The 13385-nt window shown below is 43.0% G+C and overlaps 1 protein-coding gene across 3 annotated transcripts in view; it reads right to left on the minus strand.

Annotated features, from left to right (window-relative positions):
• ptprq (protein tyrosine phosphatase receptor type Q) overlaps positions 1 to 13385 on the minus strand; it is a 203270-nt gene that overhangs the window by 166420 nt on the left and 23465 nt on the right. For all 3 annotated transcript variants that reach the window (XM_067999470.1, XM_067999469.1, XM_067999468.1), the window contains exons 7-9: positions 6358 to 6488; positions 5926 to 6055; positions 1258 to 1411 (exon numbers count right to left, since the gene is read on the minus strand). In XM_067999470.1, coding sequence (XP_067855571.1) covers positions 1258 to 1411; positions 5926 to 6055; positions 6358 to 6488 — 415 coding nt within the window. The remainder of the gene's footprint in view (positions 1 to 1257; positions 1412 to 5925; positions 6056 to 6357; positions 6489 to 13385) is intronic.

A 13385-nucleotide genomic window follows, 5' to 3' on the forward strand; every position in this document is an offset into this window, starting at 1 on the left:
GGTCATGGACAGATGCATTTGCGACAGGTGGATTGGTGAGGACGAAGGTCAAGTAAGTTTTTCCCTCATGTTGGTTCGCTCACCACCTGCTGCAGGCCCAGTCTAGCAGCTATGTCCTTCAGGACTCGGCCAGCAGTGGTGCTACCTGAGCCACTCTTGGTGATGGACATTGAAGTCCCCCACCCAGAGTACATTTTGTGCCCTTGCTACCTTCAGTGCTGTTCAACATGGAGGAGGACTTATTCAGCAAGCTAAGGGAGGGTAGTAGGTGGTAATCAGCAGGAGGTTTCCTTGCCCATGTTTGACCTGATGCCATGAGATCCGGAGTCAATGTTTGAGGACTCCCAGGGCCACTACCTCCTGACTTTATATCACTGTACATCCACCTGCCGGTGGGATATGATATACCCAGGGATGGTGATGGATGAGTCTGGGACGTTGGCTGAAAGGTATGATTCTGTGAGTAAGGGTATTGCTTGAATAGTCTGTGGGACAGCTCTCCCAATTTTGGCACAAGTCCCCAGCTGTTAGTGAGGAGGACTTTGCAGGGTCGACTGGGCTTGGTTTGCCTTCATCGTGTCCGTGTGCCTAGTGGTCCTTCCAGTTTTATTCTTATTGTGACTTTTTTTTAAGTGAGATTTTACAACTGAGTGGCTTGCTCGGCAATTAAGAATCAACCACATTGCTGTGGGGCACATATATGCCAGAACAGCTGGTTTTCTTCCCTAAAGGGGATTTGTGAATCAGATGGGTTTTTACGACAATCCGGTAGTTACATGGCCACCATTACGGATACTAGTATTTTAATTCCAGATTTTATTTAATTAATTGAATTGAAATTCCCCAACTGCTGTGGTGGGATTTGAATTCACGACTCCAGATTAATAGTCCAGGTCTCTGGATAATAGTCCAGGTCTCTGGATTATAGTCCAGCAACATAACCACTATGCTACCATACCACCTGAGCGCGCAGATAGGGCCTCAGCCTTAACATCTCATCAGAAAAACTGCACTCTGATAATGAACTCCCTCAGTTATGCATTGAGTTTATGCATTCATTTTCAAAAGAAAAATTATTCCAGTAATTACATTGCGAGGTAATGTCATCATTTCCATAATATATAAAAAACTGAAATGGCTTCATATATTGTACATCATATGAATTACTATCAACTGAGAATATAAGCATATACACAGACCATTTATATTATAAATATTAGTGAATCATAATTTTCAAAATGCTATTGACATGCTTACCGTGAGTGAGTAAAAGGAATCTTAACAACCTGATGGATTATTTCGCTGGATAGTGTAAGATTATATCCATCAAATACATGAGCAGATCGTGGCCAGCTGACAGTTACTGAATCAGAAGTCTTGCTATAATTCAAAAACTCCACTGGGCTTGGCACTAAAATAACAAAAATGAACTAATTAATTACAAATTTATTTAAAATATCTGTTCATTGCCAAAATTTATTTTGTGTTTGTTAAGAGTGATAATTCCTCTTTAAGGTAGGGCAGCAGCTGCCAACGCCATTCAGAAACAAATAGACAGAATCCTGATTTAACAGGTACTGGCCTAATTCCAAAAAAGAAAAGAAAATTGTTCTGTATAGGTTCTGAATATAGATTTAAAGGATGGGGTATGCTAGATGAGCTGAATAGCACTTTTTCATTCCTATTTTTGTATCTTCTTGTTACATGGGGTGCCCGAATTGTATCCTGATTCAGGTTCAGGTAGATGTTAGGCCAGTGAGCCTAACATCAGTGGTAGGAAAATTATTGGAAAAAATTCTGAAGGACAAAATTAGTCTCCACTTGGAGAAGCAAGGATTAATCAGGGATAGTCAACATGGCTTTGTCAAGGGAAGATCATGTCTGACTAATTTGATTGAATTTTTTGAGGGGGTGACTAGGCGTGTGGATGAGGGTAACGCAGTGGATGTGGTATACATGGATTTCAGTAAGGCCTTCGATAAAGTCCCCCACAGGAGACTGGTCAAGAAGGTACGAGCCCATGGAATCCAGGGTGCCTTGGCACTTTGGATACAAAACTGGCTTAGTGGCAGAAGGCAGAGGGTGATGGTCGAAGGTTGTTTTTGTGACTGGAAGCCTGTGGCCAGTGGGGTACCACAGGGATCGGTGCTGGGTCCCTTGCTGTTTGTGGTCGACATTAATGACTTGGATATGAATGTAAAAGGTTTGATCAGTAAGTTCGCTGATGATACAAAAATTGGTAGGGTGGTAAATAGCGAGGAGGATAGCCTCAGTCTGCAGGACGATATAGATGGGTTGGTCAGATGGGCGGAACAGTGGCAAATGGAATTTAACCCGGAAAAGTGCGAGGTGATGCACTTTGGAGGGACTAACAAGGCAAGGGAATACACAATGAATGGGAGGACCCTAGGCAAGACAGAGGGTCAGAGGGATCTTGGTGTGCAAGTTCACAGATCCCTGAAGGCGGCGGAACAGGTCGATAAGGTGGTAAAGAAGGCATATGGGATACTTGCCTTTATTAGCCGAGGCATAGAATATAAGAGCAAGGAGGTTATGATGGAGCTGTATAAAACACTGGTTAGGCCACAGCTGGAGTACTGTGTGCAGTTCTGGTCGCCACACTACAGGAAGGATGTGATCGCTTTGGAGAGGGTGCAGAGGAGATTCACCAGGATGTTACCAGGGCTGGAGCGCTTCAGCTATGAAGAGAGACTGGGAAGATTGGGTTTGTTTTCCTTGGAGCAGAGGAGGCTGAGGGGGGACATGATTGAGGTGTACAAAATTATGAGGGGCACAGATAGGATGGATACTGAGGAGCTTTTTCCCTTCGTTGAGGGTTCTATAACAAGGGGACATAGATTCAAGGTAAAAGGCGGGAGGTTTAGAGGGGATTTGAGAAAGAACTTTTTCACCCAGAGGGTGGTTGGAGTCTGGAACTCACTGCCTGAAAGGGTTGTGGCGGCAGGAACCCTCACAACATTCAAGAAGCATTTGGATGAGCACTTGAAATGCCATAGCATACAAGGCTACGGACCAAATGCTGGAATATGGGATTAGAGGGCTGATGGCCGGCGCGGACACGATGGGCCGAAGGGCCTCTATCCGTGCTGTATAACTCTATGACTCTATGACTCTATGAGATGTGCTGTGAATGCAGTTATTTTATTAAAGTCAATAGAAAAGAATTGAGTGCAGTGTAAAACAGGCTGCCGATTCGCTATGAGCCCGTTTCATGCTACTGGCGTGGACCAATTTCAACCCCAATAAGTCATCCACTGTTAATATGAAGAGGGTGGCCATACGGAAGTCATTTTAAAGGTATGATTGAAAAAATATAAAAACACAAACACTTACTATTTATTCTTCTTTATATGATTACCCTACTCATTAACTATGGCTGATTTGTTAACTATATTTTGGTGTATCGACTGCCAAGACGTGGATTGGGGTCAGGCTGAGACCAGCAGTTGCTTGGGAGGGAGTTGCTCCCCACCGCCAACCACTCCCCCCATCCACCCAAGCCAATTCCTGACTCAAACATAACTGCCAGAGTTTAGCAGAAGTCAGAGCAGCCAGAGAAATTTCATTAAAATGTAGCACGATCTCACCACCTGTGTACTATGAAGATCAGTTCTTAGCAAACCTTTAACATCCCCCTCCCCAGCCAGTGAGGACTGAACCAGACCTTGGTGTCTTGCTCAATCTTGAGATGAGCTTTAAACCCCACATTCTATCCATCACCAACACCCCTTATTCAATACCTTAGTCCCTCTGTTACTGAAACCCTTATCCTGTAAACTCTAATATTTCACCGAGCCTCCTTTCTGGGTCCCCATCCTGCACCCTCACTAAACTCCTTATTCAATACTCAGCTGCTTGTATCCTATACCTCACTATACCTAGTTTGCCTATCAACCTCCACCCCCCCCCCCACCTCATCCTTACTGATACGTACTAGCTCCCTGTCCCCCAACGTATCAAATTTAAACTACCCATCCTTAAATTCCACCACAGCCTTGCCTCACTTTATCTCTGCAATCTCCTCGAGCCTTATAACACTGCACAACCTTTGGGCCTTAGACTCTGGCCTTTTGTGCATTGACGCCCCACCAACCACTCCCACCCCCACCTCCACTTTGCCCCACCAGTGGTGTTGGAGCTTTCAGCTGCCTTCATCTCACTCTTTCTAAGTCCCTAAACCCCTTCACCTATCCACTTCACTTTACATTGAGTTAAATTGAGTCTACAGCACAGAAACAGGCCATTTGGCACAACTGGTCTATACCGGCATTTATGCCCCACAAGAGCCTCTTCCCTCCCCACTTCATCTACCCCCTATCAGCATATCCTTCTATTCCTTTCTCCCTCATGTGCTTATCTAGCTTCTCCTTAAATGCATCTATGCTATTTGCCTCAACTACTCCCTGTGGTAGCACGTTCCACCTTCCTACCACTCTTTGGGTAAAGAAGTTTCTCTTGAATTCCCTATTGGATTTGTTAGTGACTATCTTATATTGATGACGTCGCGTTTAGAACTCCTACACAAGTGGAAACATGTTCTCTACGTCTACCCTATCAAACCTTTTCATTATCTTAAATAAGGTCCCCCCACCCAAACTTCTCTTTTCTAGAAAAAAGAGCCACGGCCTGTTTAGTCTTTCCTGATAAGGATATCCTCTCAGTTTTGGTATAATCCTTGTGAATCTTTTTTGCACCTTCTCTAATGCCTCTATATCCTCTTTATGATATGGAGACCAGAACTGTGCAGTGTTATCCAAGTGTGGTCTAACCAAGGTTCTATACAAGTTTAACATAACTCCTGCATTTTTCAATTCTATTCCTCTCGAAATTAACCCAGTGCTTTGTTTGCCTTTATTATGGCCTCATTAACCTGCCTCTCTACTTTTAGTGACTTGTGCATCTGTACCCCCAGATCCCTTTGTTCTTCTACCCCATTTAGACTCTTATTATCCAAGCAATATATGGCCTCCTTATTCTTCCCAACAAAATGCTCCACCTCACCTTTCTATATTGAAACTAATTTGCCAATTACACACCCATTCTGCAAGCTTATTAAGGTCTTCTTGCATTTTAACGCATTCTTCCTTCGTATTAAGTACACTCCCCAATTTGGTGTCGTCTGCAAATTTTGAAATTGTACTTCCGATTCCCGAGTCCAAATCGTTTATGTAAATTGTGAACAACAGTGATCCCAGCACCAATCCCTGCGGAACACCACTTCCCACCTTTTGCCAGTCTGAGCAGCTACCCTTAACCCCTACTCTCTTTTCTGTTTTGTAGCCAACTTGCTAGCCATTCTGCTACCTGTCCCCTGATTCCGCATGCTCTGACATTAGTCATGAGTCGACAATGTGGTACCTTATAGAAGGCCTTTTGAAAATCCAAATATATTAAGTGCACTTCATTACCCTTGTCTACTCTTTCTGTTACTTCTTCAAAGAATTCAATAAGGTTGGTCAAGCATGACTTTCCCATCTGAAATCTTGCTGACTACTCTTTATTATATTTTCATTTTCTGGATGTTTTTCTATTACATCTTTCAGAACTTTAAGCCTTCTTAAAACCCATCTGCTACTCAGACTTTCAGTCACCGCTCCTAACCTCTCCCTCAATATCACAGTTTCCATTTCCCTCTCTATTTCCATTTGTGAAGTGCCTTTGGATGCTGAAAGTTGTTGTTTTTGTTAATAATGCAAGATTTTATTTTGCCTCTTTTCCCTCAACACTTTTAAGCCTGGGAAAAAAATTGTAAACATCAGTTAATAACAAAAGAAAGTTCCATTATCACTAACTCTGAGGCTCTCTCACCAATTAACACATTTTAACTTCTCCATTAAAATTAACTCAGAGTAGACAAGATAAACCGATGTATTTAAAATAAAGCTTGACAAAATGCAATCTTACGTGTATTTATTAATTGTTTCACCGGTATGCTATCTCGATAGCCCTCCCTTTCTGTTCGAATTGAAATATTATACAGTTTTCCGGGGGTCAGATGTGTAAATACTACATACTCCTGTTCAACTTTCTGGACCTGAAATTAGTAAATTACACAATAAATGTGGTGGTTTTTATACATTTGTAATTCAATATATAACACATTATCAAACACTTTTCATAATAGGGTTAAATATAGCTAGAAATTTTTATAATGAAATTGAGATTGTCAAAACAAAATTTCACCATCAGGAGTTTAACTGCACCAAGAGTTGTTTTATAACATTTTCAAATTATTTGCAAAGCTATTTAGCAGAAAGCAGAATTAAATGTTAAACACATGTTATACATGCTGTATATAGTGAATGGTTTAATGCACCAAGATCAATTTGAGATTACCACAAGCTGCTTGTCACAGTTTGCACATAGCACTTCATATTGGTGGAAATGGCCTTCTGCCTTATCCCACAGTAATTCCAGTGATGTTTCTGTGACTTTCCCTTCATGTAAATTAGTGGGTGGGGCCAAACCTAGAATAAAAATACAAAGATAATTAATGACACCATGAGCTAAAAGGGAAAACATAAGAATGAAGTTTTCATACAGTAATGCCATCAGAGGTAGAAAATTAAGAATTCTTTGCTGAAGATGATCAATATTTCAGTTTATAGATAAGATTGAACATTTTTTGACATTATAGGCGCTATATAAATGGACATTTTTGTTGTTGTAGACAAGATTAAAAAGAATTCTTCCCGATCCATATTGACCATAAGCTCTGATTTTTTAGGTAATATAGTCACATTTTATTTGCGAAGTGTAAGAATCTTATAAAAATGAATAGGTGGAAAATTCTGGAAAGCCTGCAAAAATTTCTCACTATGAATGGTCAGTGAATGAGGTTCCCCAGTAGTAACATGCATTTGGAAAATCCGCCCTACTGTGTAATTAACTACTGCTCTGTAAATTCAATACAAAATGTGATAAGTACTGTGGTAGTGTGAGGCTTAGCAGCAGAGATGAAGGGCTGTACCCCAAGGAATTTCCTTTTATCACATTCAAACTCCTCAGAAGATAGAGGGTATAAGTGAGACATGCAAAGTCAAACATCTTTATGTAGCAAAAGTTGCTTTACAAGATTGGGTTGAAACTGTTAGTAAAGATATATTACAGATATAAGTACTTTAAAATCTAGTATATAAACTGTACCTGTATGACTTACTCCCTTATATGGCAACCACCATCAACTGCTGGACCAGATCAGACAAAAAACATCCACAGAGCGATATTTTGTGAAGTTCCATTTTGTTTTATACCATAGTACATACAGGTCCAACAATTCAAACTCTAGTCTGCACAAGTTTCTTTCTCTTTCCTACTATTTGTTGAGTACTACATTGAGCAAAAGGCTAAAATGTGCTTTACTGCAGTATCACTGCACAGTAAGTCCAAAATTCTGAATGCCAAAAATGTGAAACTCCAATGGACCTATTTGTCATCAAACATGAAGAATTATGAATACAAAAGTTTAATTGCAGCATCCACATGCTGCCCACTGTTCGTCAAGTTTAGTACTCAGTTTGAACCAATCACAGCAAAGCTGCAAATATCACTGTTATCAATTTAATAAGGAAATGAGACGAGACTCTTATAAGACTTGAACTTTTGGACAGTTGTACAGAGTAGAAAATTTAGAGACAGTTTGGATTAATTAACCAAAAAAGGTGCATTTCAACAGTGTAGTAGTAAACTTGATAGTGCATTTACATAGAATTACATAGAATGTACAGCACAGAAATAGGCCATTCGGCCCAACTGGTCTAGGTCGGTGTTTATGCTGCACACGAGCCTCCTCCGACCCCTCTTCATCTAACCCCATCAGCAAACCTTCTATTTCTTTCTCCATCATGTGTTTATCTAGCCTTCCCTTAAATGCATCTATGTCATTTGCCTCAACTACTCCTTGTGGGTAGCGAGTTCCACATTCTAATCACTCTCTAGGTAAAGAAGTTTCTCCTGAATTCCCTATTAGATTTATTAGTGATTATCTTATGTCTTTGGCCCCTAGTTTTGGTCTCCCCCACAAGTGGAAACATCTTCTCTATGTCTATGCTATCAAACCCTTTCATAATACCACAATCTTCCAATCCTCCTTAGATATGGGGATGGTTCCATAGAACTGGAGGATTGCAAATGTTACACCCCTGTTCAAAACCTGTGGAGAGGGATAAAAATGGCAATTACAGGCCAGTGAGCCTAACATCAGTGGTGGAGAAGCTTTTAGAGACCATGGGCATCATTTTAGCACCCGCTATCGGGTGCGTTCCTGGCGGGGGTGTCCCGAAAATCGGGAAATCCCGGAGCGGGACCGGAGCCCGCCTCGAACCCGCGCACTTCCGGGTTCCCCGCTGATGCGCCGGCGTGCGCATGCAGCCCCCGCTGGTGGGAATCCCGCAGGCAATTAAAGCCAGCGGGATGCCACTTGACGCTATTTACTTTGCTTGTTCAGGTCATTAACTGACCCGATTAAGGGATTATGTGAGGAGGGGTGGGATTTTAAAGCAAACTGGGACTGTTTCCCGCACTGGGGGAAACACTCCCAGTTCAAATGGACCTGTTGCAGCTGTCAGCCTGTGGCAGCTGCAAAGGTCCATTTGACAGGTGGGGGGGGGGGAGGGAGACCCTCACTCATTGCAGGAGGCCACTCTGTCACTTGGGACAAAGTTTGGCCTCCACCACCCTCCTCCTGACAATCAAAGTCACCAACTTGCACACTTACCCCGGGGTCCAGAGACATGTACCTACCTTGCGGACCCCCTCAGATGTACATCTTCCAGATGGGGGTCGCCGTCACTGCAGTCATGACCTCCTCGGAGGGCGAACAGCATCACCAGCCTCACCAGTCTCGCCATCCACCTCTGACAAGTGGAGCTCCACAACAGAGCGCTGTGACACATCCACCAGTACAGCGGGAGGGAGGGCTACCACAGAGAGAGATGCGTCACAGAGGGCACTACCCTCGCCACAGGGTCTACAGACCGAGGCTCAGCTTCCTAGACCTCTCTGAGCAGCAATGCACATGGAGGCTCAGAGTCACTCGACATGTAGTCGTGGACATCTGCAGCCTCCTTCATGCCAAGCTGCTCCCGGCTGGCCCGAGCACCATCTTCTTACCTCTCGCTGTCAAAGTCACCACTGCCCTCAACAACTTCTCCTCCGCGTCCTTCCAGGGTGCCACCGGGGACATCACCGACATCTCTCAGCCGTCTGCACAAAAGAGCCCTGCAAATACACCTACACCCATTCTGCAGTGACACAATGGGTGTCATCAGTTGTGGGTCTTCATGGTGATCCTCAGGAAAGGGCATTATTGCACAAACCAGACAAGATTCGCGAAGACATGGCAGTAGTGGTGCCAATATAATATGTGATGTGAGTTGCTCAGAAATTAAATATAAGTAACAACCATGACAAACCCTCAAACACCCTTGTGCATCCCCTTCATGATCATGAGACGTTTGCCTTACGCTGCCTACTGCACATATGTGATGCATGCCCTGTGGCTGCAGCACGGATAGTGGCAGGTTGAGTGAGGCTGACCGTGAAAGAAATGCACGAGAGGGTGAGTATGAGATAGAACCATGAGATTGTATGAGGATTGGGTTGAGTGGTAGTGGTGGGATGAGTACTGGCGAGGTGAGTAGGTGCAGGTAAGATGAGGATGAGGTTTGAGTGGGTATGAGGGGTGATGTGACAGAGTAGTGTTGGCAGTGCAGAAGGAGATGTGGGGTGGGGGCGGTGATGTGGCAGACGGAGTGTAGGGGAAAGAGTAAGTGTACTCACTTCGGCTGACCTACTGAGGTCATTGGAGCGCCTCCTGCATTGTATGCAGGTGGGCGATATGTTGGCGAATCAGGTGACCTCCTCTGCCACCTCGAGCCAGGCCTTCCTGGTGGCAGAGGCAGGCCGCTTCCTTCCGCCCGCCGGGGGGAAGATCTCTGTCCTCCCCCTCCTCCTCACCCCATGTATTGATACCTGGAGTGAGGCATCATTAAACTGGGAGCAGCCTTCCCCCTGGGCTGCTCCATGATGTAATTTTTTCTATTTGTTGCAGCATCTGTCAGTGGAGGACTGCCCCTTTAAATAGAGCTCCTCCAGCTGACAGATCTTACTGCGCATGCGCAGCCTGCCCGACGCGCAGATCAGTAGTGGGGAACCCGGAGGACCAGGTAAGTGGATCCAATTGGGCTACGATCGCGCGGGGAGCTGACTGATTTCGCCGGGCGCGTGGCCCCCCCGCCAAGAACCCGCAGCCCTGGTAACATCGGGCCCCATATCCGAGGCAAAATTAATTGGCACTTAGAAAAGTATGGACTAATAAATGAAAGTCAGCATGGATTTGTTAAAAGAAAATCGTGTTTGACTAACTTGATTGAATTCTTTGATGAAGTAACGGAGAGGGTTGATGAGGGTATTGCGGTTGATGTTGTATATATGGACTTCCAAAAGGCATTTGATAAAGTACCACATAATAGACTTGTTAGCAAAATTAAATCCCATGGGATTAAAGAGACAGTGGCAGTGTGGATACAAAATTGGCTAGGGGACAGAAAGCACAAAGTAGTAATGAACGATTGTTTTTCAGACTGGAAGGAAGTATACAGTGGCGTTCCCCAGGGAATTAGGACCACTGCTCTTTTTGACGTATATTAATGACCTGGATTTGGGTATAGAGGATATAATTTCAAAGTTTGCAGATGACACAAAACTCAGAAATGTAGTAAATAAAGTGAAGGATCGTAACTGACTTCAGGAGGGCATAGACAGACTGGTGACACATAGCAGATGAAATTTAAACGCAGAGAAGTGTGAAGTGATGCATTTTGGTAGGAGGAATGAGGAGAGGTAATATAAACTAAATGATACAATTTTAAAGGAGTGTGCAGGAACAGAGAGACCTCGGGTGCACATACACAAATCTTTGAAGATGGCAGGACAAGTTGAGAAGGCCGTTAAAAAAGCATATGGGATCCTGGGCTTTATTAATAGAGGCATAGAATACAAAAGCAAGGCAATTATGCTAAACCTTAATAAAACTCTGGTTAGACCTCAGCTGGAGTATTGTGTTCAATTCTGGGCACATACTTTAGGAAGGATGTCAAGGTCTTAGAGAGGGTGCAGAAGAGATTTACAAGAATGGTATCAGGGATGAGTGACTTCGGTTATGTGAAGAGACTGGAGAAGTTGGGGTTGTTCTCTTTAGAACAGGGAAGGTTAAGGAGAAATTTGATAGAGATGTTCAAAATCATAAAAGTTTTAGACAGAGTAAATAAAGAGAAACTGTTTCCAGTGGCAGAAGGGTCGTTAACCAGAGGACACAGATTTAAGGTGATCGGCAAAAGAGCCAGAGGCGACATGAGGAAACATTTTTTTAAGCAGCAAGTTGTAATGATCTGGAATGCACTACCTGAAAGGGTGGTGGAAGCAGGTTCAATAGTAACTTTCAAAAGGAAACTGAATAAATACTTGAAGGGCAAAAATTTACCGGGCTATGGGGAAAGAGCAGGGGAATAGGACTAATTGGATAGCTCTTTCAAAGAGCTGGCACAGGCAAGATGGGCCAAATGGCCTCCTACTGTGCTGTACCTACTATGATACTATGATAATCTTAAAGACCTCTATCAGATCACCCCTCAGCCTTCTCTTTTCTAGAGAAAAGAGCCCCAGCCTCTTCAAACTTTCCTGATAGGTATAACCTCTCAGGATAGTATATCCTGGCCAGGAAAGCAGCAATATTCAGCTCTGGTGCACACTAACTCAATCCATATGTAGAAGAGATCAACAGCTGGCTCAATGCTATATGCACCACCCCTCAAAGGTGGCAAGAGTTCAGGCAAGCAAAATCTAGCTATCAATTGAAGCACACAAGTTTGAGAGTGGTGAGCCACAGGAAATAAAACTGTTGCTATTACCCAAAGAAGTTGCTGTGGACTGGGTTAGCCTAAAAGGTCTGGAAGGAGTGAGAGAAATTGAGATTAGTATATCAGCCAACGATCTTGTTAAATGTATTTCTTCTTGACCTGCTTTCCAATGCACAATTATGGAAAAACGTAGGCTGTGATAAAAGATGGCCTTTTTTATGCTTAATATTATCTGCCTTGCAGATGCACTGGTGTGATACCTTGGAGTCTCATGATCCGTGCATAGTTAGGAAAACTTATCTTACATTCTCTTCATAGAACAACATAGGCTCCTAAACATAAATGCATCCCAAGTATGTAAGAACAACCATCCCGATGGGACAAAGCAGCAGCACAGAGACATCTTCATGGCCCAATGGATTTCAGGACAAGATAACTCAGAAGCATGGAGATGGAACTCCACTAGCTGAAGGTAGTTTGAAGAGGCCAATAAGGAATCCTAGATCCAGGGCCCTAAAACATGGGAGCAGGAAGTATAAAGATCAAAGATCTAGTTAGGATTGTTTTTTAAACTGGAATGTTGCACAGTTTAATGTTGGAATGGGGGAACAGTGGCCTGTTATTTTCTCCTTTCAGATGCTCATCAACCTGCTGAATATTTCCAGCATTTTGTGTTCCTACTTCTGGTTAGGTATTAGGGCAATAGTAAGTTTGTGCTAAGGAAACAAGTACTGGTGTAACAAATTCAGAAAGGAAATTAACTGTAAAGTACCAATCTGTGTAATGTTTCCAGTGGGTGAATGTGTGTGACCTGTAACAGTTAGACCAGTATATCATGTTAGTCATCTCAGCACAAGGTAGCATCAGATTTTCCCAAACCTTCTGTTTATTCTGCGTCTTATCTTTAAGGATGATAACAGCTGCCAGAGGACAAACTTCAATATTATGGTGCTGTTTCTGGATTTGACAAAAGTTTAACTCTCTTAGCAAAGCACTGAGCTGAATTTAAAGTGCTAGGCCATGATACATTACATCGCCTGCTTAATTGGATCAATTTTATCATTTAACACACTTAAATGGTGTTATCATGAGAGCTTCACTAACCCAATCCCACAATTGAAACCGGCAATGTAAACGTGTAACTTTTGGTCCCAACAAAGGTGTCAGTTTTCAGGTGTAACTCTGCCATCAGAAGAATTTTAGACTTGCAGGATTACACTAGAATCCACTACAAAAATGGAAGAGACCGGGACAGGCAATTTGCCATTAATGAGCTTGCCGGCATTATTTTATCAATATTTTGCAACAATCTTTGAGCATCAGCTCTTGTGTCCCAATAACTCCACTTCTGAAGTGAACTAGTAGTAGTACTTTGTAACTAAATACACGAATCATCGGCAAAATGAGATAGGCCATTCAGGTCTCTGTTCCTGACAAGGGAGGAGTTTCCAAGTAGTTTTTATGCCTTTTGGTGCATGTGTTTTTTTTTTAATTCTCTTACTTGTA

Source organism: Heptranchias perlo, chromosome 18 (genome assembly GCF_035084215.1).
Source record: "Heptranchias perlo isolate sHepPer1 chromosome 18, sHepPer1.hap1, whole genome shotgun sequence".
Taxonomy (NCBI): Eukaryota; Metazoa; Chordata; class Chondrichthyes; order Hexanchiformes; family Hexanchidae; genus Heptranchias; species Heptranchias perlo.